We start from the raw sequence: 25,908 nt of genomic DNA, 5'->3' as shown, positions 1-25,908 counted from the left end.
TTCTGTATTTTTGTATATCTTGAAAGCTGAATGTGAAAAACCCAAAGCCTGTTTATTTCACATTTGAAGTTGTAGAGGGAAAAACGGAAAAGGTCAAGAAATGTAAAAATTTCACTTAAGCTGGGATGTTAATTTGGTTGTGCCTAGCGATTGCTGTTCCTTTCCTTCGTACTTTTATATGATGAGCTTTGTAGGGATTTTTGTTTTTATATTAAATTGATGACTTCACAGTTTTTTTGGAATAGTTTGGGTTTTTTATTATCCAACTGAACATTTACATTAATGAGTTTGGTTTTCATTCTGCTTGTAAAGATTAATGCTGGTGGTAGGACTTCATAGTCAATGGCAACAGTAGTTTGCAGTTCTGAGTGTAAGAGCTCAACAGACCAGTTTTCTGTCAGTTTTCAAAGCCAAATGCTAATTAAAGATATACAGTCTTTCCAGTTAACTCACTGAGAAATGGGTACGTCAATTCTGATAGCAAAATTTGCCTTTTCGATAGCTCCACTAGTATCTGCTGCAGACTCCATAGCTTGGAGAGAAATCACTTTTATGTAACTTTTATGTGCAATATTATATCTTGATGTCTAATGAAAAGAATCTTAATGAAAACACTGAAATGTCAGCTTAATTTTATGTTGTTTGTATTCCTTCTGGATTTTAGCTTCTGAGTAAGTTAAATCATTTTGTTAATAGTATTGTTTTCCGCCACTGTAAGATTCGTTTTGCAAGCTTTTTAGTAATAACAGGGAAGCTTGTGAAAGAGTAACGTGGCTGTTTTGGCAATGATAGTCCAACAGAGTTCCATATTTTTGTGTATTCAAAGATAGATGGGGCTGAAAAGTGGAGCCTTTGTGCGCAGGAGGGGGCAACAGTGCCTTTGACACAAGTGCTGGATGAGCCATCTACCTCCAGCCTACCCTGCTGTGTGTTTCTGCTCTTGTCCTGCAGTTTATGGCCTCCTCTACTGTACTGATGTTTGTGTGTGCTCTCCGGCTGCAAATCAGACAAGTGAGGTAGCCTGTGATAAAGCAGATCTTAAAACAATGGAAAAATGAGGGTAGGAGGCAGAGTCTCAGCAAGTTAGATTTGCTACTGAAGAAAAGCAGCATTGCCACTATTGATATATATATTCCCTCCCTCCTCACCTCTCCCAGGTAAACCATTCTTATTGAATGTATACCAAAAATGTTATGTGTGCTAGGGTAGTTTGGTAACCTCTCTCTGTTTTGCATCATTGGTTTGTTTTGGAGCATTTGTGGAAATAAGAGATGCACCTATAAGAATGGCAAGGAGACATTGCTGTCTATAAATGCTGTATATAAATAACCAGTGAGGGGGTCGCTATTGAATGTTTTTCTTTTCTAACTAGGATGTGGAGCTGAAGTACTTAAGTTGTGGGGCATTTATGGGAGAGCTGTTCATGATTGTTTATTGGAAGGATATGTTAATGAAATGGTTGCTGTTGTGGATAGCACTAGAAACCCGGTTTAAAAGTTGTATGGAAAATTAAGCTTTGAAGGCGGGTAGACACTAATACTGCAGGAATATTAGCTTTTCTGTTTGTGGTTGTTTTTTTTTTTTTTTTTTGTTAATTTGTTTTTTTTTTTCCCCTCAACATGGGTGTACATTAAATGCAGCTGAGAGGAGACTAAGAGAGTCCAGTAAGAGTGAACAGTTTAGGTCACAGTTTCTCATCACTTGTACCTGTGTCCTGGTCTGCGCTGGGATGGACTTAATTTTCTTCCTCGTAGCTGGTGCAGTGCTGTGTTTTCAGCTTTAATTGGAGAACAGTGCTGATAACACACCGATGTTTTAGTTGTTGCTAAGTAATGCTTACTCTGGTCAAGTACTTCTCAGTCCTCTCATGCTCTGCAGTGAGGAGAGGCACAGGAAGCCTTAAGGGAGCAGAGACTGGAAGCCGTAAGGGAGCAGAGACAGGAAACCTGACCCAAATTAGCCAAAGGGACACTTTCCTGCGTGATTCTATCCCAGCGACATTCTAGTTTGTTCTAGAGAACTGGTAAAAGATAAGAAAACATAGCTACAAGAAACTAAGGAAAAACTGTAGGTAGGCATCATAGGCAACAATATGACTTTTCTCCTGATTCTGAAGAGCAGACTACTTGAATTAAGTAGAAGTCCAGCTATGAACAGATTGCTTTTTTTCAATCCTGTGCAATTTAGCTTTTGAGTCTCATTTGCTGTTAAGCTGATACATTCAGATATCCTGCTTGAGGTAGTCTGGTTGTTTTTTAAAAAACCCTTTCTGCTTTAGTGGGAGACTATTTCTGTCCTTGGTAGTTTAATTCCCTGTTCTGCGGGATTGGTTTGCATGAGTAGTTCCATTGACTCTTAGCAAACTCTGCATTCAGGCTCCTCAGCATTGGCATGGATGCAAAAACCAGCATCTAGTTGATGCTGATATACAACCTGGACTTATTTTAGTCTCCAGCCTCTCAGGATGTAAAAGTAGCAGTTCCATACTTAAGGTTTTTGTAGCCTAAGTATTGCTGTGGGTGTGCCTAACGTTAGTCTGAAGTGTTATGTCTGTATTATCCAACACAGTCGTCATTGAATGCTAAATGTTTATGTTCCGTAGTGCCAGTAATTAACTATTAAAATTATGTATTGAACATTCTTCAGACAAAAAAATATACACTAAGCAATTGTTTCATTATTTATTTCGAGAAGTATTTTACAATATTGATTTTAATGTTCTGTCTACAATAGAGATTGTGACATTTTTTGTACTTTCTTTTGGAGCTGAGATTGGGAGGGTTTGTGGAACCATGTAAATCTTAAGGTATCCCAAGGAAGAAATAAATTGCACAGGATTATTGTATTCATTGTTGTAAGCCCTTCAAGCACTTCTGTTCCCCTTATTAATGTAATTTGGCATGTTGTGAATTACACAGGTACTTACTGTAGTGGCACAGTAAGTTTTATTTTAATATTTTAATTCAGTTATTGCATTTGACATATCTGGGTTGTTTTGGTGTTTGTTTTTTTTTCCTAATAGGTGCAGGCAAAACACCAACTTTAGGAGGAGGATTCCATGCCAATCTGGGGAAGGAGTCACGAGCACAAACTCTACAGAATGGTATGTGCAAACTTAGTCGTGTTGATATGACTTGTTTTTATTAATATGGTTGATTACAATAATTTTTTCAGTTTGAATGTGACCTCAAAACCTTGGCAGGTCACTTGTTATTCATTAGACAAGTGTGCCTTGTGCTGATTTTACATTGTGCTCTCATTTGGTTGTTATACCTGATTTATGAGGTCAGGTAGCTGGCTGACAAAGGGTAATGGCACCTGATAATACTATTGTAGTTTAAAAGGGCTTTTTCAAGGTTGGCATGCCCATTGCACCTTTTTATTTTATGTTAAGCGATTGTGGCTTTCTCTTTTATCAGAGTTCTTGAAAAGCTTTATGCATGTTTATCTTTAAGTATACTTGTTCAAATGCTTTTGTTTATATACACTGTAAGTGTGAGATAATGCATATATTATGTATATGTGCACAGTTGGTCGTAATTATGCTTAATATGTGACTGTTGAATTGGGGGGGGGGTTGGAAATGGAAAAAAGATTGTAGTGTCTGTAGGATATTTAAACATTCTCATTACGTTTTAATTGAGATCTACAGAATCTACACTCTAAAGTGAGTGAATAAACCCAGCTTTTACTCCAGAAAGAGAATGTTCTTTGAGTTGCTGTTACTCATATTAATGGACAAAAGTTGTCTTTTTTTGGCTAATTAATACCCTTATCTCATGACTCTTGGATATGATGGCTGATGGACTGTCATATCAAACACTGGGAAGCTGGCATAGTTAACCAAGGGACATAGATGGATTTTATTAATATGGTACTCTTTTTGGGGGTGGGATATTTTAGGTAAAGGTATTTTCCTAAATTAAAATCTTATACTTGGAACTCAATCACCGCCTGCATAGGTATGCAAAGGATAAGATTGATCTGATCCTGTATCTCCACAGGTATAGGAAAGTTAAGATCGATCTGTGTTATTGAAATGTATCCAGACTGCTTTACTCAGCATTGTTCACTGGATTTATATGCAGAATGTTTTATTCAGCTGTTTGTACTGAACAGTATTGAGCTCTGCTTGCTTGGCAGAGTAAGGCTTGCACTTTCTGTGAGCTTGTTTCAGTGTCAGGTCCAAAGTTACTAACTTACAAGTTTTAAAAATGCTTATATGAAGTGTAACCTCTATAAGAAGTGGAATAAACCCACTAGAATACCTTTTACAGTTAGTTAAGTTTGTCTTTGGATGAAGGCATTTTAATCAAAACTAATTTTATGTGGGCATTTAAAAAGTAAATTGGCCTGAGGTGCATATGGACTGCCCAGTTCCTTGTCTTTAATTGTAGAAAAGTAAAATGTTGAGGGGAGAAAATGCTATCCCATTGCCTCTTGGAGTGATTGAATCCTTCAAAAGCCCTTTCAGTTATGCTGAAAGGTAATCACAAATAAAGATATTGCAGGTGTTTTTCTGGAATCTAAGCATGACTTCTTTCTTGGGTGAGTGTTTGCTGGCGAATGTGTCTGAACATCTTCCTTCCCCACAGCTTTTCTGCGTGGGACACCAGTCATGCACAGTGATTCTGAGTTGGCTAAAGTCTGTCAGCATCAAATACAAGAAATGATGGTTGCTTAAAATCAAATTTAAATGAAATTATCTCCCAAACAGTTTTGAAACAGGAAAATAATTTGGCCTTCACGTATACCTGTCTGAGGCTCTCCACCTGTTTTTTTTTGTGGCTATCCTTTATATATGAAAAAAGTATTTGGTCTTTGATTTTGTAGCCAACTCTCATTTGTCATGCTGCCAGTCTGTCTCTGGGAAAATTATTTCCAATAAGCTAAGTGATTTTCTTGCTCAGTCCCAGGCATGAAAGCAGCAGATGATATTTAAGGTAATGCAATTGGTGTTTGAATGTCTTTTCTTTCTGCTGCTGTGTAATGAACTAGTTGTCTGCTGCATTTAATCACAGTTTTAGTTTTACATTGTTTTTAATTGTGAATTGAGCTATGGCAGTGAACTTAGAAAATCTCACCCTGTCACTGTGGGCCAATGATCATGGCCTTTTTTTTTTTTTCTTGACATTATGTTAATATCTGTTGTGTTTAGACATGAAAGTGTGGCAAAGTAAATGAACTTACAGTATATATTTTAAAGAGAAAGTATGGGTTGTTCATTGAGTGAAACTGAGGTGCATTGATAGTTGATTGTTTTAAAAATGAACAGTTATCCTTGGAGCACCATGCTATCTGATCCGAAAAAATGCTGAGCTGCTTATTTATTTATTTGCTGATACTACTACGTCTGCATTTCTAAAGTTAACTGAGTTGCAAATGAACTGCTGAAATTAGCATCCCTTTGGGATGCCAGCACAGCTTGCTAGAACCGTTCAGGAGACCTGTTCCTGCAGCTTGCTGGTGACTCTTGCGTCAAGGCTGCATGCTACCTTCAGTACTGTTAGGACGTGATTTTCCCCCAGGTAGTGCTCTGTATGGGCTATTGCTGCAGGGAAGAACCAGGCTCTGGAAAGCCAGGAACGGGTGGTAGATAGACTTCATCCCCAGTGTATTCAAAAGCAGCTGAGAGTGTGTGTGTGGTCTGGAAATGCTGGCAGGTTTTGCTCTGTGCCTGATCTGCTTGCCAGCAACCTGCAGGCTTGACATGATGTGAGGAAAAGTCCAGCAATGGAGCAGGGACTTGCTGGGTTTATTTTAAAGAAAAAAACCCCTCTCCCCCTGCTTTCCCTTCCCTCCCCGTGTAGTTTGGGCCAAATTCTTCCTTGCTGTAATGCCTTTTTCAGGGGAGGTGAAAAGGAGGTGATCTGGGCTCACTGTCTTATTTAATCACTAGCAAAGCAGCTGGGGTTGGCTGAATGCATGATGCTGCTGTTTTTTGAGGCTTTTAATGAAAGGATGTTTAGAGTCAGATGAAAACCAGTTTTTCATTAGAATTCCTAAGGTAATTGTACATATTTTTTTTCTTTTCTTTTCATCTATTCTAAAGCGAAGAAATGCAGAAATGAAATCTCTCAACAACCGTTCAACAGTTCTGGATTCTTCTACAAAATCATTATTTTGTGCATCAGTGTTTTTATGTGTGCGTGTATGCTCTAAACAAAGCCATGGACAAACCCTCAAGATTTTATAGTTTCCAGCTTTGTGTAAGAATGTCCAATACACAGAACTAGTCTCCCTTATCACACACGCCTTTCCTGTGTTTTTCCTTGCTGTTTATAATATGGTGGTCCATGGCAGTTCATAGTCTTGGTCTTCCTTTGCTTAACCAGCTGATGTTCATGGGTGTTCATTTGGGAATTGGCTACTTATAAAAGCTTGAATCTTGTTTACACTTGCTAAAATACTCATGCAGGAAAGACAAATTCTGTTGTATTTGTTCATAATTGGTTTGGTTTTCAGCATGCAGTAGTGTGCTAATTGAGAGTGCTAAACTTCAGAAGTTCAACAAGCTCAGATCCACAAGATGCGTTGCATCTGTTCACATAGAGCTCACTTTTGTAGCAGAAACCTGCACACCACCTTGATGTGCAGCCACCGGAGGTTGAAACACCTCTGATATGAAGAGGTGTTTCAACTTTGTTTTAAAGGGTTTGACAAAATAGCCAAATGGTGCTGGTTTTTCGAGAATTATGAATAAAATACTACATCAGAGAGGGGATGCTTTGACAAGACTTCTTCCTCTAATGACTCTTCAAATTGTTACAGTATTGCCCAACTTTTATGGTTACTTACAGGGCTGAAATGCAGAGTTCTGTCTCTTTAAATCTCATTTTACAGCTCTGGGCTGCATTACATAATCTCTCTAAATAGCTGGTTTATTCTTGTTTCCTTGCAGGCAATCTGCTCTCACTATATCCATGTCAGAGTCGTCGTTACAAGGGAGTTGTTCTTGACTTGGAGCTATTGAAAGCGTCAGAGTCTTCAGTGGCCAAAATCAAAAGGGAGCGGGGAAGGAAGGTCAATGGCATGATTATAACTTGAAAGCTATAGTTGCAGATATTCAGATTTGGTTTAAACTAAGTTTGAAAATTGCAGCTGCATCTGGCTTAATCCTATTTCTGAACTCTTGTGCTGTGTTTTAAATAATTTCTTTAAATGAATGTGTTTTCCCTTAGTCCTTCTAAATACCAAAACATAGCTAACAGTATTTTAATGCTAAATGGGAAGACATTTTTAGAAGATGTTCTCTAAAGCATTTTTGACTGCTTACATTTAAACTGCTTGCTTAATTCTTTAACCTTCATGGTCATCACTAATTTCATAGCTGGTTTATTACAGGTGATCATAGTGCCAGAACTACACAGCGTGAGTTAGACTAGGAAAGCATATTATACATGTGAAGAACAGGAATATACAAATAAGAGGAACAGAGGAACTGTTTTACAAAACAATGAGAAACTACTTTACAAAACTAAAACAAGGGAGGAGAGTACAGTAGAATCCTAGAATAATGTAGATTGGAAGGGAGCTCTGGAAGTCTGCAAAATGGTGGCTTTGAAGTTGCATTAAGCTGCTCAGGGCCTAGTGCAGCTGAGCTTTGGGTATCCCTAAGGAAGGATATGAAACAATCTCCTTGGACAACCTGTTCTGTAATACTTGACCACCCTCATTGTGAGGAATTTTTTCCTTGTATCTAGTCATAACTTATTCTGATGAAATGTGATTCTTGCTTCTTGTACTTTTGCTGTGCATCTCTGATGATTCTGGCTTGATCTTCCTTCTAACCTCCCACTGAGTAGCTGAAGACACCAGTGAGATCTCCCCTGTTGCTTTCTCATCTTAAGACTGAGCAAATTCAGCTCTCAGCCTCATGCCATGTGCTCCAGTCTCCTAATCATTTTAGCAGCTCTCTGCTGGACTTGCTCCAGTATGTCAGTGTCTTGACTTGTGCAGAGGAGTCCTGAACTGGACAAAGTGTAGTCTCACAAATGCTGAGGAGGGGATAATAAGCGCTTCCCTTGACCTCCTGGCAACGTCCTTAACAATGCAACTCCAGGATGTGGTTAGCCTTCATCACTGCAGTTGAGTGCTGCTGTGTCATGTCCATCTTTCTTTCCATGAGAAATCTAGATCTTTTTCTGCAAAGCTGCTCCCTAGTCAAACAGTCCCGTGCTGCAGTTCTTCTGTCTCAGGTACAAAAAAAATTGCATTTGCCTTGTTGAACTTCATGAGGCCTCTGCCAGCTCATTTCTTCAGTATCTTAAAATACCTCTGAATAGTGGCTTTGCCTGTTAATGTGTTGACCAATGTCCTGATGTAATGTTGTTTGCAGGCTGGCAAAGGGAGACTCCTGTCCCGTTGTCCGTGTTGTTAATGGAAACATTGGACATTATTAACTTAAGTTTCAGTCCCACTTGTAAATCCGGTTGAAGTGCTGACCACTACCCTTTGAATCTGGCCAGTTTTTAACTCTCAGTTCACCTGTCTAGTCTGTATCTCTGCAATTCAGCTGCCAGGGAGAATGATGAAATGGAATGAGGGGAAGAGCACAAGTTACTGTTTACCTTGACTGCATTGTGGCTTTTATTGCAGTCAGGCATGATCTGCCCTCATTAAATCTATGCTGGTAGTTCCCAGTAATCTTGTTTCTTTCTTGTGTCTGGAAAACAATTTCTGAGTAGATTTGTTCTGTAGCCTTCCAACAGGGTAGGCCAACTCACCTCCAGTGTCCTACTTTACCCCTGAAAGAAAAGCCTGATGCTTCCTGTCTTCTAGTCAAAGAGAACATTCACAACCTGCCTGGATACATTCCTGTGTAACCTGCTCTAGGTGACCCTGCCTTGCCAGGGAGTGTTGGACTTAGATGATCTCCAGAGGTCTGTTCCAACCCTAATGATTCTGTGATCTGTCATTCCTACCACTTTCTAAAGGTGGCGAAGATGCCTCTTACCTTACTCCCAGCTCCCTTAGCATGCTCAGGTGTACCCCAGCCAGTCCAATTGACTTGTGGATGTAGATTTTAAGTGTTTGGTCTTTCTCTACCATAGATAATGCTTCATTTCCTCAAAACTCACATAGAGTGAGCTGTGAGACCTGGAAACAGACATTGCAATGGAAGACCAAGAAGATTCATGAGCTGCTATAAAGCCAAGCTGCCACACTTCCTGCCTGCTCAACTTCCTGCACATCCTGCACAGTATGGAGTGCTCTTTTGCTTTGGGGAGACTGTACTTGAAGACTAACCAGTCTTCATGGCCCCTTTGGCCTTCATGGCAGTACCTCAAGGGGTCCTGTTTACCTCTTTTCTGAGCAAACTGAAGCCTGCCTTCTGAAATCCAGGCTTTTAATTATGCTACCCATTTTCCTTGCAGTCCTCAAGATCTGAAGCTTTATTATCTCAGGGGGTTTTGTAACTAAGCCTGCCATCAAACTGTAAATTCTCCACCACCTTTTCCTTTCTAGAGAATGATGGATGTATCACAGTGCTGCTCCTACTTGACCTGTTCTGAATGTGCTCTAGCAGTCCATTGTATTATTGCTTGTGCCCCACTATGATTCCCTTCCAGCATATGTCATTGTGCTTGCAGCTCACTATGAGTACCAGGACATCTTCCATTTGTTTAAAGAAGGCTTTATCTTGAAGATCAGGTGGTCTGTAGCAGATTCTCTTGACAATGGTTCCTTTGGCTTCACATCTCATCCAGACCCATTAACTCTTTATTGGCCCATCATTTGTTTTTCAGCAGAGCTTCACACATTCAAACTGTTCCTTTGTGTAAAATGAGTCCTCTGTCACCTTCCCTGTCTGTCTTTTTTGTGGACCTGTAAAGCATCCATCTCATGACTTCAGTCATGTGAGCTGTTCCATCATATCTGTCATCCCACCCTGAATTTGTAGTTTTGCAGCTGTGCATAGACTTTGAATTATTCCACATAGTTTCCTTTGCTGGATGTAGTCTTTTCTTTGATTCTTCCTTCTGGATCAGCTCCTATCTCTGGCTTCAGTTTCAATAATGAAACTTCTAGTCTCTCTTGTCCTTTTTGCTTTCATTTCTGTTGGGGTAGAAGCTAGTCCTTGTCTTCACCTTCAGTGGAGTGGAAGACCCATGGGATTTTCTCTTGTCTTTGAACCATTGCTTGAAGTTCTCTTTTTGTGGTTTTGTCTTGTATCCTCCTAAATTTCTTTACTCACTGAGGCTTTGAAAGACTTCTAGCTAGACCACTGCTTCAGTTTTATTCTCTTTGATCTGCCTACTGTCTTCTCCTTTGAGTCCTTTGTTATCATTAACCACTTCTGTCTCATTCGTTTCCTTGATCTTCCCATTTCATGTGTTAACTTTATCTCTTCTTGAAGGAGGATAAAGGGCATCTTCCACTTTATATTTAGGATAATCTTACATGGTTTTTATCTGTGGGTGTGTTTTGTTGGAGGTTGTTTGTTGTTGTTTCAAGTGTATCTTTTTCTTCATAGACATGCCTCTTCCATCTAGTCCCATGACATGGCTTGAGCTTGGGTGGTTCATCATCCTGAAGTCCTTTCAGGGTCTCTGCATAGAGGCAGACAGATTTAGGGTGTGATTCATTTAATCCAAAAGGAAGTGAAATGACTCATTCTCTAAAGTCTGTGTTTCTCTTCACTCACTGAAGGGAAGTCTAGATTGACTAAGCTCAGATGCTTGTCTCTGAAGATAAGTGACAAGTTGTTGACTTAACATGGCCAGAACTTAACTGCTGAATTGCATCTTAACTGCTCTGTCCTTTTTCATGTTAACAAGTTAAAGCTTCCTTCAGTTGAGGTCACTCACAGCTTACCTTCCTCTTGTCTTATAGCACAGCATCTCTCCTGGTTGGAATACTTAAGCTTTGCTGGTCTCCCTTATTCTATTCCTGCTTTAGCTTAGCCAGAAAAAAAGGGAAAAGCTAGAAAAGATACTTCTAAATTTTCTTAGAGCTGTTGGTTCAGTCTGTATGAGGACTTGGGATGATCTCAGTTGTTACTCTTAATTTTGAAGATTGTCCTTGAAGTTGAATAAAAAAAAATAATAATTAAAGTCTTAATCAGATGAGTTAAGAGAACTTCTGTTGTCTTAACTAACAACAGAAAATATTTGTGTGTTCAGCTGCTTTGTTGACAGTCAGGCCTGTTTGTGACTCTGGAGTTGAGGGTGTCTTTCATGATGCCTTTGCTCTGTCTCTTAGTTTATTAGTTAAATGTAGGCAAGAAACCTGTTGTGTCAGGAAAGCATGAAACTGCTTCATTTTGACAAACAAGAAGAAATGCCTTCTAAAATTCTGCATGCTTGTGAAATTTGTTGCTTGGATATTGAAGTTTTGCCCTCTGATATCTTGAAATTTCTCCGTTAACTTTGACAATTTCTGTGTGACAGAGTACGATTTTATATATATATCTGTATCTATATATGTATATATATCTATCTCACGTTTGCAGAATTCACTGATGGAGATTTATCTCCCTACAGCCTTGTGTAGGTAATTGGAACCTGTCATTTCTCTTGAGAGCAATCCTTTACTTAACAACAGTTTACCTAGTGGGCTAATGTTTTTTTAAAACATTCACTTTTTATAGTACCATTCACAAGGAGATGAAGTTGGATATTAATAGGTCTATCTTCCTTCTTGTACAGTGTGGCAGAAAATAGGTAACTGCCTTTCTCCTCCTTCCACCACCCCCCCCCCCCCAATAATGTCTGTAAAATCTGTGGTCATAATCTGCCTCTTCTAACAAGCTGCTGAATTAAACCATTTTAGCTTTGGAACGTTGTTAGACAAGCTTAAAATACACTCCAGGTAACGTAGCTTTGGTTTAAGTTCCATGTAGCTGATGCTGTCTTTTTTGATCATGCCACTTCTATGGCATAAGACTGATTTTTAAGCATCCAGACATGAGTTTTGAAGTGTTTGTGTCATTTCATAGGCACTGTGGTTCAAAACCTGAGAGGGAGAATGTTGTTGCTTTTTAATGCTCTGTTCTCTGATAGTGCCTAGTTCCTTTTTCATGTGTTGAAAGTGCCTTCTTGTTTTGCTCTATGAAATAAATTGTAGAGCTGATGATGTGACAGTGCAAGGAAGCATTCCCTAAGCCTGAGGGTTTGCGAGTGTGATTTGCTGGTGGAGTTATTGCAGTTTTTTGGAAGGCAGCTTTTCTTAAATAATGGCCACAGCATTATACTAATGGACCCTCTGTAGGACTGACAAATGACAGAAAGAAATCAGTGCTTGTCTATGCTGTTTTTTGTAAGGAAGACTGATTTAGTTGCTTGTGTTTTTGCGGACACACTTGTACTCATTTCACCTGCACTTTGCAGCTGGATATGAGTTAGCTGTGATCCCAAGCTGCTTTCATCTAGTTGTGGCTGATGGTCTTGAGGGAGCCGACATGTATGTGTTGGTGTGAGATGCAGGTGGCATCAGCTCAAGTGTGTCTGTGAAAGGATGTGCAAGCATGTTATATTCCTGTTGTAGGGCTGTAACAGCACCTGCTCAGGCACATCTGGCACAGTATCTGTCATAGGCATCTAGTGATGGCTGAGGGAGCAGTATCAGAACAGCGTAAGTGGTGATGCTTCTCCACCACATTACCTCTCATTCCTTATGCAGAAGTGAAGTGTATGTGTAGCTTTGATTGTCCTTATTGCCTTCCCAGTTGTGTGATATGTCCTCCCAGATGGGCGAGCACTGCTGTTGTATATGGTATTCAAAAGTCAGTCAGGCAAAGACTTTGGCTTCTACTTAATGCCATTGCAACACCAGCCTTTCTCAAGCAAATACAGTACCCTGGTGTAAGACTCAAATGTAAATGTAGGTATTAAATACAAATTAATAGAAACTACAGGGTTCTGTACCAGGTATGAAATGTGTGTTCAGTGGGAGGGTCCTTTGCCCAGTTCAGGAACCTCAGCGATTTGATCAGCAGACTAACCTATGTAAACTCTCTGCTCAAAGAAGGAAACCAACAAAAAAACTTAAACCCAAACCTTAGTCCTAGCCTGAACCAGAACAACTCTGTGCACACGTGTAAGTTATTTTTAACCTGGATGATTGCTGTACTGGGACTTGCTGCAAGTGCAGTAGGTAGTTGTGTTTGCCCAGAGAACTGATGTGCTGTGGTGTGCAAGGAGGAATGAGCTGTTGTGTAAAAAGCTGGGAGCTCCTTCCAGTGATACTGCCATCAGAGGCTTTCATCTTGTAGAGCCACAGCTCTGGAGTGCAGTTCATGGTAAGCATCTCTGACTGCAAAGCCAGTTTTATCCTGGCCTTGCCCATCTCTCATCTGCCCTTTTCCATTCCCTTCATTCAAATATGGCTTTTCCTTGGCTTGGGCTATGTGTTTGTTTACTGGGACAGTGAAAAGATCTGGGTTTCACAAGCAATATAAAAAAAAAAAAAATAATTAACCAACCCTTTTTAAAATGTTCCTATTTGCCTTTGATCATTTCACTCCTCCACATGCCACCACCGAGTGGAGGAGGGAATGGATGACGTAAAGATGAGCAGGAGCCTCTCAAACCGGCTTTGCAGCAGAAGAGACTGAACACAGGACTCCCTTGTGAGCTTCTCTCTCACTTTTTAGTTTTTTTTAAACATATATTTATAGCCCACTGTCCTGTTATGTTCAGTCCTGCACAGTTAGAGAGAAGGAAGGTGTTTTCTGTTCTTTTGGCTTGAGTTAATATGAGTGGGAAGCTTTTTAGAAATGTTCTGTTCATTGACTGCTGCTAGCAGATGGATGCTCTCTGCTTGAAGTGCCTCAGGCCGTTACATCTTCCGTTTTCTCCCCCTTCCTCCTCCCAGCACACAGCCTGGGGTGCGCAGGCTGTGCTAATTTAGTCACAACTTAAAAAGGAGTGATGAAAAAGAAATGCTCAACTCTAATAGAATTCATGTCGCTCCCGATGTCTTTAGGGAGTACTTTTTCATTTCAGGATTCCTAAGGATTTTTCCAGCAATGTGTGTTAGATGTTCTGTGATTCTTTGTGGAACAGTAGTAAAATTCTTGATGCATTAGGACTAAAATGCTTATTCTGTTTATATATAACTCCATTCAGAATATACAGCGTACATGACATCCAGTTTGAGTTTTCAAGTGATTTTAATTACCTAGGCTTGACTGTTTCTGAGGTGGCCTTTCTATCTGTACGAGCTTTAAACCAAACCTTTAAGCAAACAGTTCATTAACCTAGGATGTTAAAACATTTGAACCAGTTACTGAATTTTACTAAACTGGCTTTTGCTGTCTTGAGCTTTCACCACTTACTGATGGACGTTGGCTGATGCTAGCTCTGAGGAGTTTGATTTGTTTTTTTAACAGAATCACAAAGTGTTGCTATTTATTGGTAAGAATCGCATGTATTTTTAACTGGGAAAAATTGCCAAATTGTACACAACCAGAATTAAAATATATTCTTGTTCTTCTATGCTGATTACTGTGCCTTAACTTGGTGTGTGTCTTAACAATATTTTAACGCTAAGATCACCAGGTGGTGCTGTTACACACTGCTTAAAACACTTTGAAAATAAGTTTAAATTCTGCCATTGTCATGGTTACTCAACTGTAATTTCATGGGAGGAGCAGTGAGAAAGAGAATTTCTTCCTCTAATCATGTCTTTAAAGTAGAGATTTTTCTGAAGATTTTGGGTTTGCTGTTCTCCTGGCTGCTCAGAGTGAAATCTGCCACACATAGTTTATGACCACCTCTGTAAAAATGGTGTATAGGATAATTTAAGAGGTTGGATAGTGGGTGTGTGGGACCATGTCTGGGCCATAGCCTGTGTGATTCTTTCTTGGGTGATGAGTTTACAAAGGTTTACATTAAGTAATGAAGGAGGATAGCATTCAGGTATTGCATGTTTTATCAAATGTGGAAGGTTGAAGAGTGATCTTTCTTCATGAGCTGAACATAACCTACTTCATGAATGATATTTAATTTAACCTTGTGAGTTTTGAAGGGTAAGAACTCCAGCCTGCTCTGGAAGAAGGCTCTTTACAAAAACAATCTGGGTTCCTAATACGCAGTTTTCTTTAAATGTCTTCAGTAAATGTAGTACTCTTCCTCTTACTTAGAACAAACTTCAGGTCTTGCATACAAAGTCATCTTTTTCCTCAACACTTGTAGAGTAATTGGAGTTGTAAAGAAAAGCTCCTTTTTAATAAGGCTTTGTGAAACTGGCTATTTATGGATAAATTGTGGAATGGCAAATGATGAGTTTAAAGTTCTGAATTATTCAATTTAGATGAAGATATTCCTCCCCTTATCCTCCCTTGTGTACTCAAAATAATTGAATCATGTTGGACAACGAAGACATCTAAGTACCAGTCTGCTTAAACCAAACCTAAGTACCATCAACCATGTAGATAGAAAAGTAGGAAGTTTAAGTAACAGCTGGAGGAGGGAAGACTTATGAAATGCGTACCTCTCCTGAAGGCATAATTGTTACTTCCTACATTGAGAATGTAATATTTAAAAAAATTAATTGAATAGTTCCCTACTTTGTTTTCTAATAGAAATTAAAAATAAATGATAAGTAGAGACAGAAGTAGAGTGCGGTCTCCGCAAACCCAGTCTGCAGTGTGGGTGAGGACTACTAGCAATGTGGCAAAGAGTTGCTTTCAGCATGCTTAAGCCTTTTTTTGAGCTATGCTGTTTAGACCTACTCTGGATGTCAGTGGGAACTGTGTTTGCTTGGCATTATCGTTTGTGATCCCAAATATGTACCTAGAAGTCTGGCTTTAATCACCTAGATTTAAAGCCTTCATGCTGTTACAACAAAGCTGTTCCAAACAAACACAGTTTAAATTAAGTGAAAAGGTAATTTATTGCTTAGGTGTTTAAAGTCAGTTCAGAGGATTCCTGCATTTTCAACCAACAGAGGCTTCTCTTATGTTTTAACGATAGAAAAATCAAGCAACATACATCTTGCTTCAAAGAAAGGTCATTAGCACTGAATGCAACAAAACAAGTGGCTAATTATATTCAGTTGTGTGACTTCCTAAGAAGTTGTATTATGCTAATGAGCATATAAATGATTGTTTAATAAAATCAATTAGGAATGGGATTTTCAGAAGAAAGCTGTATATTCTTCCTTTTTGTGCTCTGAAATGACACAGTTGATAGTAGTAGAATCATAGAATAGTTAGGGTTGGAAAGGACCTTAAGATCATCTAGTTCCAACCCCCCTGCCATGGGCAGGGACACTCCACACTAAACCATGCCACCCAAGGCCTCATCCAACCTGGCCTTGAACAATGCCAAGGATGGAGCACTCACAACCTCCCTGGGCAACCCATTCCAGTGCCTCACCACTCTCACAGTAAAGAACTTCTTCCTTATATCCAATCTAAACTTCCCCTGTTTAAGTTTGAACCCGTTACCCCTTGTCCTGTCACTACAGTCCCTGATGAAGAGTCCCTCCCCAGCATCCCTATAGCCCCCCTTCAGATACTGGAAGGCTGCTATGAGGTCTCCACGCAGCCTTCTCTTCTCCAGGCTGAACAGCCCCAACTTTCTCAGCCTATCTTCATATGGGAGGTGCTCCAGTCCCCTGATCATCCTCGTGGCCCTCCTCTGGACTTGTTCCAACAGTTCCATGTCCTTTTTATGTTGAGGACACCAGAACTAGTACTTTTGAGTAGTGTATTATGAAATGTATAATATTAAGAAAGCAGTTTAGGATCCAGTTTCTGGGGGTTATACTCAGAGCTGGGTTCATGTATAAGAATTAGACATGCATGTTCTCCTGTATTACTGTCATTCATTAGAAAATATATATGAATAGTACTTATATTGTACCTTAGATATGCTATTTCTTTTATAAATCAGTATTCAGGGAAAGCATTCCATGTATTTTTATGGTAGGAATCATAAACTTACTATTGCTACAATGCTCGGTAGTTTGCACTTTGCTTTGTAGTCTGTTCAGAATGAATTTGTAAGAGTGGATTGCTCTCCAGACACTGGTTGTTAGGTTTGGTCTGAGGGTGTTGTGTTGGTTTTTTTTTCTAGCAGTATAGAACATACTGAACCTGAAGGTTGCTTGTTTCCTGCCCTTTCAAATTCGATGTATAAGACAGCCATCTTTAATGTTCTTCCTTTTGAGAAAGCATCACATTACCTTGCCTGAAAGGGAGATAGTTTCCAGCCACACCTTAATGTAGTGGCATGGGTGCTAAAGCATGGGTGTGGTTATCCTTAGTAGTCATCCTGGTACTTATTTTCAGGGTATTGCAAAGCCACTTGATGCAGAAAGACATTTCTGGTTCCTTTGGGCCTGTGTGTATACATGGAAACTTAGATGCATAGAAATTCTTTCACATGGAAAAAGATAACTGTCTTAAGTCGGGTTAGGTTATTAATGTCTTTGCTCATGGGACATGTATACTGCATGCTTTGAGGGACTGCATGGACAGTGATAAACTTCTTCCAAACTCTTCGTAGCATCTTAGACAAATAGAGGAGTTGCATGTTCCTGATGAACTTCTTTTAAGGCTTGCTGCTGTACTTCTTGTCAGTACCTGTGTCACTTCTCCTTGCTTTGGCTGATGCTGTAGAAAAGAGTCTGCTTTTTCTTCTTTTCCTGGGTTTGTGTCTCAGCACAAAACCTGAAGAGCACTGGGGGCTGGTACTGGGATGCGTAGGATATTTTGGATTTCCCCTTCCAACTCTGGTGACTCCATCCGCTGATATTTTACCTGATGTGTTATGAAGAAGTAAATTTGTTAATCGCTAGAAGATTATGAAAATACTCTTACAAAATAAAAATAAATACAGTTGCTGCTGTACAGCTGCTCCAGTTGTACCAAGTCTTCACGCTGAGGGCTTTGTGTCTTCTCTCCTGCTTCTTACTCTAGGTTTGCTGTGAAGAGAGGAAAGCAGACTTTATCTGAAAAAGCCCAAAATCAATAATAGTTCTTAGTTAGAGAGGAGTGAATGTTAAACTGCCAGCCTCCATTTTAGATGTGAGATGAATCTTCAGAATTTGCTAATCCAAATTCATCCTCATTTCTGAAGGTGAGCACAGCTATCTTATTGTTAGCAAATCAGCATCTGTAAATAAGGGAGACTATCAGGGGGTTGGCTTATTATTGAGCCCCATGCAGCTTGCCAAATCCAAGCGGGTGTTATGTTTGCTTACTTCCCTGGCTGTGAAAGCTCTATGAGTTCAGGGAAATAGCTAGAAATAAAATTATTGAATGTCAGCTGGAATCTTGTGATTTCATAGTAGTACTAATGTGGGTGAATAGCTTTGCAAACACACAGTCCCTTTCTACCTAATAAAAAATATATTTCTGTATCGAAAGGGTTTTTTCTTTTGGAAGGTGGGAGATGGGGAATTAATCTAACATTTTTTAGCTGCATGACATTTGTAGCTTTAAGCTTAAAACACAAGGAAAATAATTTACAAGAATGCTTAGTGATGCTATGGGAAAATGTGTATCTTGAGATTATTCAAAATCATCTCAAAGTAGATTTAGAAACTGTGGTTCCTAACATGCACTGGAAGGGGGGAAAAAATACTGCTTCTGGTGCAAGCTGAATTGGTCCTTGAGCATGTCAAGAAAGAATACCACTTCTCAAGTGATTTTTTGGAACAAATCCAGGGTGCTTGTGAGGTGACGTTTGTTGTCTGAGTGGTCTGTGTTGTTCCAGCTGGCCCTATACTAAAGATTAACTCTTGCTTGCTGCCAGCTTCTTTCTTGTGAGCAAGTGGGTATCTGTAGCTTTGGTCAAAAAAAAGTTGTTAAACATCCTGTGGATCATAAATGTATTTATCTCTTTCCATTCTTGGTCCATCATGAGTCTACCATGCTTTGATGGCAGATGGTCTCAAAGGTAGTTTGCACCTTATTTCACATCCTGGAGAACTGGAATAGAAAGAATGTCCTTTTTTAAGGATTACATTGGCGCTCACATGCTCTTTTTCCCGTTAACTAGACAATATTCCTACTGTAAGTGTGGATAGTTTTGTTTCCCTTTAACTCTGTTCTTTACTTTTTGATCTGACATGTACAAAAAATTTCATTCTGAGATGATTGCTGTGTTTGATACCAGCTTTAAGAAGGAAAGGAAACTTGATGTTGATCAAGGTCTTTGAGACAGAGAAAAAAAGCTTTGAGGTTGCTTTGGATCACTGAGAAACATTGATTTGTCGTGCCAGGAAAGTCAAGTTGTGGTATTACAGTGACACTGAATGTTGAATACCAAATATAATCCTAAGAAAACTTAAAGATGAACATAAAGGAGTGTAAATGATGACATGGAAACAAAAAAATCAAGTTCTTCAAAGAGTATGTTCGGAGTGCTTTGTGTCCTCTGCATCTCGCAGCAGAAGTAAAGGACTGCCATCTGTCTCCATGGTTCAATATGGAGAACTGTGTGTGGTTTTCAGTCTCCTCCAGACATACTCACTCACTGTTAAGAAAAAGGATCCTTATGTCAGATATCCATTCCTGATTTAGCCTGTAGAAAGCATAAGAGGGAGACAACATAATAACAGCCACTTGGAGGAAAATGTCGTTGAAGTTTGAGTACTCTGATTTCAAAATGATTAGAGGTGCAATTTCCAGAAGCTAAAACCACACTTGATTTGGGGCCCTCAGAAATGTTTGGTTTTGCCGAGTTCAGTTTCTTATCTATAGAAGCATGGCTTTCAATAGGAGTAAAATGCCTATGGTAATTAAACCTTGATTAAATGAAGTGGCACCTATGGTTCTTGTTAATGATAATGTAGTAGAATGATGTTTGACTATACAGAAATCATAATTTCAATGTGTCCTGTTGCTGTTGTAGCTGCCGGGGTCATGGATATGTAGATGTAAGGTCATCTTGCACGAAACTATGTAGAACTTCACCTGCCTGTCTGCTTTTCCTAACACTCTAAAGTACAAAAGGTAGGAAGAAGTGGGGGAGGGAAGGCCAGATTATAATTGTTTTGCAGAGAAAAAGTGTGGTCCTTGAAGCTGATTAATGTTGCAGTAGAACTTCAGAGGCCTTCAGTGAGGAGCTGCTTGTAGCATAAACAGGTCTGAGGCAGCCAGTTGATTGAAATGTTTGTTTATTCTTGTGGGATCTTAAAAGAAGTCAGTAAATAGAATTTATTCTATCAACTCTACTGAAGTGATTTGTTAGTTAAGTTTGAGATCATGCTGATTTAACCTATTCCTTAGGACAGCTTACTTGATTGCAGGTCGAAAAACAAAATGAATAACAGTGAAAACTCATATTGATGTTTACATCACATTCCTAATTTAAACTTTGAGGCAGGTAGTGTTTTATAGCCAATTTATTTAAAAACAGATTTTTCCAGACACTAGCACTACTCAGAAAAATGCTATATAGTTGAGACATGTCTGTAGTCAAACTTGGGCAATGTTAAATTCAGATAGCTCATTCTCAAACTGGTGTAAGAGCTATTCCTGGGTATGTTGCAGTCAATACTTTTCCTTGTGTTGAACATCAGCGTCTACTCTGTAGGAGCAGTGACAGCATCAGGGGAGAAGAATGCATGTCTCCTTGAATGAGATCTGTTAGGTCGCTGCATAGCAATCATCACATAAATCCACTGATTTCTGTTTAAGTCTTTAGTCAGTATCTTCTCTGGTAGCTATTTTTCACCATGCCATATTACCTAGGGGAAAATGAATTAACGCATCTAGCCTTGGATATGTATGTTTAATGGATGATCTCACATCCTATCTTGGAGTCAAGCTGCACAGAAAAATCTGTGTTGTAATTGATCTTTTAGGTTTAGCGCATAAAGAACAGAAAAATGTAATTGTGCTTACCCAAAATTTTCTTTAGCTAAGCACTGGCATACTAGAGGCAAGTGGACGATCTAGAAGAGCAAAGGAAACTGATATCTAAAGATTTGATTATGAAAAAAAATCTCAGACTTAGTTACATGAAAAAGTGTTCAGGGTTTTTTGTGGTGTGTGTTGTTAATACAGTGTGTAATTTGGAAAAATGCGAGAGTGGTGACTCTAGTGAGAGGCAGGAGCTTGAGTAGGTAGATCGTGGCTGTACAGGTCAGGCTGGTCTGTCTGATTGACATTGGGTCTGTATTGTTCTGCTGCCAAACTGAGCAGGCTGAAGGCTGTTATACTGAGTCAGCAGGGATGGCTATTTAGAGAGGAAAAGATGGGGTTTTTTTCCCCTGTTCTGTACATTGAGAATACAGAATGATTCTGTCATGCAAAGTGGCATCTCTCTTAAGCTTATGGTTTTGCAAAAGGACAAGAACTTACTTTAAACTAGTAAATCATTTTAGCCCATTTTACTCATATGGGATCACTCCATGTCATGCATTTTTCTTGTGTTTTGACCTTCCTCAATTCATATGTTCCAAGCAGTGGAAGTTTCCACCAGTTCCCCTGGGAACGTATTGCAAGCTCTACTGACTTTTGTTGTAAATTCCCATTAACATGGTCCTTACGTTTTCCTTTAATGTCACGTTATTAGTCCTCAGGCATGGATTCACACATACCTATTTATGGCTTAAACTTCTATTATCCTCCAGAAATCTTGTGATCTTCTGCTCTTCTAACAGATCATGTTTTGTAATTTGGTGAGGGCTATAAATTAAATCTCAGGGTCTTTAAACACCCACCCCCTATCTCTCCACAGTGCTTCCATCCTTAGTTCTAGGGTGATCATAGTTCCTGAGGTTCTGTTCAAAGTCTAGTGGGAATTCCCTCTTCCCAGAACAGTGGCTGATGATGTCTCATACGTAAAGGGTAGCTTTATATAAATGGATCACAACCATACAAATAGAAAATATTTGATATATTTGAATAGTATCTGAGAGCCACATTGACGTTGTAGAAATGCATAAATGGCATTGTAATTTTAATTCTTTACTGGAACAGTCTGTATGTCTGACTTACATAAATGTTATTGTTTAAAGAAATATAAGGCTGTTCCTGAAATATGTGCAGTCTCTCTTTAAACATAAATTTCCTTTCAACTCCAAGCCAAAGTAGATAGCACAAGAGACTGGCTTGATAAATAGCATCACTGATTCACTATGTTGTGTAGCTGAGATTTGTGGCAACCTTCACTTACGTTTCGTTTAAAAAGGAAGGGAATGCAAAGGTGAGGCTGAAGTGCTGTCTGTAACCTCTTCCGTCATCTATGGGCAGCGCACAGATAAAATTATGAAGGGCAGTTGTAATCTGATCTGATCTAAATAGGCCTTTTGTAGTGGTAAAGAAGAGCAGCCCCCTCAGATTAATATTCCCTACTTGTTATTTGTAGGTGATGGACTCGGCTGTCAGGGACAAACTAAGGGCAAAATTTCATTCTTTAGCTGCAGCCTGGATAAAGATTGATGCCTTCTCACCTAACTGCCAGGATTCTTAACCCTTTTGCATAAAGGAAGAAGTATTTGACAGCTCTTGTGAGCTTCATGTAAAAATACCTTAAGTATTAACCTAATACAATCTTTCTTGCTTTTGTAAAGGCTCTGTGCCTTTCCCAGCTTGATTTCACTTCTCTCATTCTGCTTCCATTTTTAAATCATGTTTTATCTCTTATCCCTTTGATATCTATAATAAATACTTCTTCTTCACCCCCCTCAACTACTTCTTTCTACATCCTTTTTTCCCTTGATGCTTTCTCACCACATTTCCATTTTTTGAGATTCAAGAAATTTGCCAATTAGTTGATATTCATGAAATTTTTACTTCTGGAATGACTGTGCCATACATCATCTTTGACTGCCAGTCGGGGAAGGCCTTGATGGTCAGAGAGAGCCCTTTGTTAGATTTGCACATAGAATTGGGGGAGAAGAAAAGAACTGCCACACCCACCACCCCCCAAAAACCCCTCCAAACCAACCAACCAGCAAAACCAAAACCTAAACCTCCTGAAACCCCACACACAAAGAAAAGAAAAAAACCAACCAAACAAAAACCAAACAAACAAACAAAAAAAACCCAAAAAACCCTGAAGCCCCCTAAAAGGCCCAAAAAACCCACCCAAAACCAAACCACACAACAGAAAAAAAAAAACCCAGCCAGAGCCATAAACAGCTTGGGGCTCACAGGCTTTTTTTAATCCTGAGCAAGCAGCAGCAACCTAAGAACAGGTTGAGAACAGAGTGCGTGTTAGTCTCTGTCAGTAAGGTCTTTCCTGCCTACACAGTTGGATGATGGAGAGTGGAAATAACTTGTATTAACAGTTGTATTTTGACAGAACAACTGGTGTGCAGAGGAGCAGGGCTGAACTCTAGGGGAGGAAAATTGTTCTGCGTGTGTGTGAGAATGAGTAAATTCTCAGACGTGTTCTAAAAGGTAGGTATTAAGAGTATAAAGGTGGACAAGCAAAGGAGGGAAGGTTCATTGAGATATGCAGGAGCCTTTTGGCAGGAAGAGAGAAAGGCTAGACTGGCTTTTATAGCAGGGAAGGTGGATTAAAGGTGAAGATTTATTGTTTATTATTATTATTACTACTATTACTATTATTAGTAGTAGTATTATTAAAACAATCTGTGTGTGTGTGTGACCTTAGCTAACAGTTGAGGCAGTGCAGCTGAGAAGTGGTAATTGTTCAGCTGTGGTGACTCAGTTACTCCTGTTCTTACCCCTGTCCCCTTCACCTCAGTGGCAGTTCTAGCGGCTGGATACCTTCAGCTCCTGAGTATTTCTTGTCCATGCAAAGCACCTTGATTCCCAGGGCTCCTGTCTGCTTCCGTAGTGTCTGCAAGACTCTGAAAAATGGCTCCTGTCAGTTTTCACTCTTTGCCTTGCAGAAGCGCAGATCTGCAGGGAAGGCACTAGAACTTGCTGTCAGCGAGCAGATAACACTGCACTGATTTATATGCTGTTCACATCTGTAAAGTTTTCCATTGCAGCAATGGATCCTTTTGTGTTTAGTCTTCATTTTTGTATTATGTTAAAGATTTTGATAACTTTTACCAATAGGCAGCAATTTATTTTTTCTTACATTTTGCTATATTCTTGAATTTTTCTAGCTGTGTAGATTGATGACAGTTGCGTATTAGTTAAATGCTTTTTGCTTTGTAGATACGAAACAACTTCTGATCTCTCTCATAATGGTAGAATTATGGGGTTTTAAAACTAAAAAAAGTGATTTTTTTCAAAACTGTCAGATTATGTCATGAGCAAATTTTTATTTTTTTTTTTATATTGCAGTGATGTAGAAATGTTTTTGGATGGTTGAAGGTAGTGCTTGGATCAGCAGTAATGCTGTGTGACAGGAGTAACAATTGGTAATTGATAAGTGTGAGGAAGAAGCTTTACATGTATATAGATATAGAAAACCTCTCAGAATAACTGTCACTTAAAATGTAATTTAAAAAAAAATTATCATTGTCCAAACAAATCAGAGGAAGATTAAAGCAAAGCCTAACTGACGGTGCTTTCAGAAGGAAGTCTTGCATGCTCAAAAGCTACCGCTACATAAAAGTTCTTGTGTCTTAAGTTTTTCTTTCTAATTACCCTAATGTCAGATAGGTAAGGGTTATGTTACATTAATCATACATGTGCTCACAGTTCTTGCCAGTAGTGCAGCCTTCCAGCTGTTTTGACTTTGAAACGGCTGCAAATCTTATGTGAGTATAAAATTCAATTGACAAAACTTTTGGATATAATAAAGTCCATATTTGTTGCTTCCAAAATTAATCTTAAATGATATGAAGCATTCTAATATACAAACAACTAATGAACATGTTAGCATTTGTTTATACTTTATTTGTGATAAGTCAGACTGTGGTGTAAGCTCACTTACATGAGATGAGTGGCGAGGGCTGAAAGCAGTACCAGGGAGGCAGGGGGAAGCGTAGGGATAGTGTGTACTTTTCTCTTTGACCCATTTAGGCTGCACTCTCACATTTGCTTTAAGTCAATCCATGTGTAAGTTCCTGCTGACAGCATTTCTCCTCACATTCTGCTGCTGTTAGGGCTTGAGAGTGTGCTTGTTGAGTTATATGAGTGGACTGGTTCAAATGTAAACTCAACTTTTTATCATTTGGGCTGATATTCAGCAGAGCAAGTTCCCTCATCTGTTTCAGCACGTGGCCACATAAATGTCGTGTTGGAGGTGGAAACGCTGTCTGCAGCAACGGCTTGGGCTTTAACTTGACTTAAACCAGTCGTGGTCCAGTACCTTCAGGTGCTGGCGAATCAGTAGACTGGTGTTTTGGTTTTGGTATGGGTGTTTTTTGGTGGCTGTTTTTTTTTTTTTTTTTTTTTTTGTTTGTTTGTTTTTTTGTTTGTTTTTTTTTTTTTAATGTTAGCTTTGGCTATGATTTTCCAACTTGACATCAGAAGTGAAGTTCAGTAAGGTCTTTATGAGCAAGAAGTTCTTTATCTCTGTTAAAAAATACAAAAACATTAAGCAGGGGTAAGAAACAAGCAAGCCACTGTCTTAAGGATAGTGGGGCAAAATAAGATTAGCAGCAGGTTAGGTGCAGCCCTGCCTCACGCTTCTAGGCTAATGTTGTTGAAGTTGAGGTAACAGTTAGGTGGATAATGGGAATGAAATGGCAGCAGTAGAAGTGCCACCTGTGAGGAAAGCAGAATTCTAGGAACTGAAAGCACAAAACGTCAGAGGAACTGCTTATGATGACAGATTTTTCATCATGGGTAAGGCAAATTAATTCAAATGGCCAGTTGGTGTATATGCAGAGAGGCTGTCCATGTGGGAATGATATTGTATAATTGAGGAATGGGAAAAAGTGCTTGAGGAGGGCAGTTAGGGAAGTTACACGATTGCTCTGCAGGCCTGCTTTAGCATTAATGGAATACAAGGGCCAATTTTGAGGGAATTAATGCTTAAAGAAGTACAGTTAAGTGCTGGGAAGAGAAGTTAGCAGCAGGTTTTCTAGGTGAAAATAGCTTAGTATCAAATATTTAAGAAGTGGTTGGAG

The 25,908-nt window shown here is 39.3% G+C and overlaps 1 protein-coding gene across 1 annotated transcript in view; it reads left to right on the top strand.

Moving 5' to 3' along the window:
* Nucleotides 1-25,908, top strand: part of BRF1 (BRF1 general transcription factor IIIB subunit) — a gene marked incomplete at its 3' end in the record, with an annotated part of 179,077 nt that overhangs the window by 14,556 nt on the left and 138,613 nt on the right. The window contains exon 2 of the mRNA XM_080617127.1: nt 3,023-3,103. Coding sequence (XP_080473253.1) covers nt 3,023-3,103 — 81 coding nt within the window. The remainder of the gene's footprint in view (nt 1-3,022; nt 3,104-25,908) is intronic.

The sequence above is a fragment of the Psittacula echo genome (assembly GCF_963264785.1).
Source record: "Psittacula echo genome assembly, chromosome: 5".
Taxonomy (NCBI): Eukaryota; Metazoa; Chordata; class Aves; order Psittaciformes; family Psittacidae; genus Psittacula; species Psittacula echo.
Note: the sequence above shows the minus strand (reverse complement) of the source record. Positions and strands in the feature narration are given on the sequence as shown.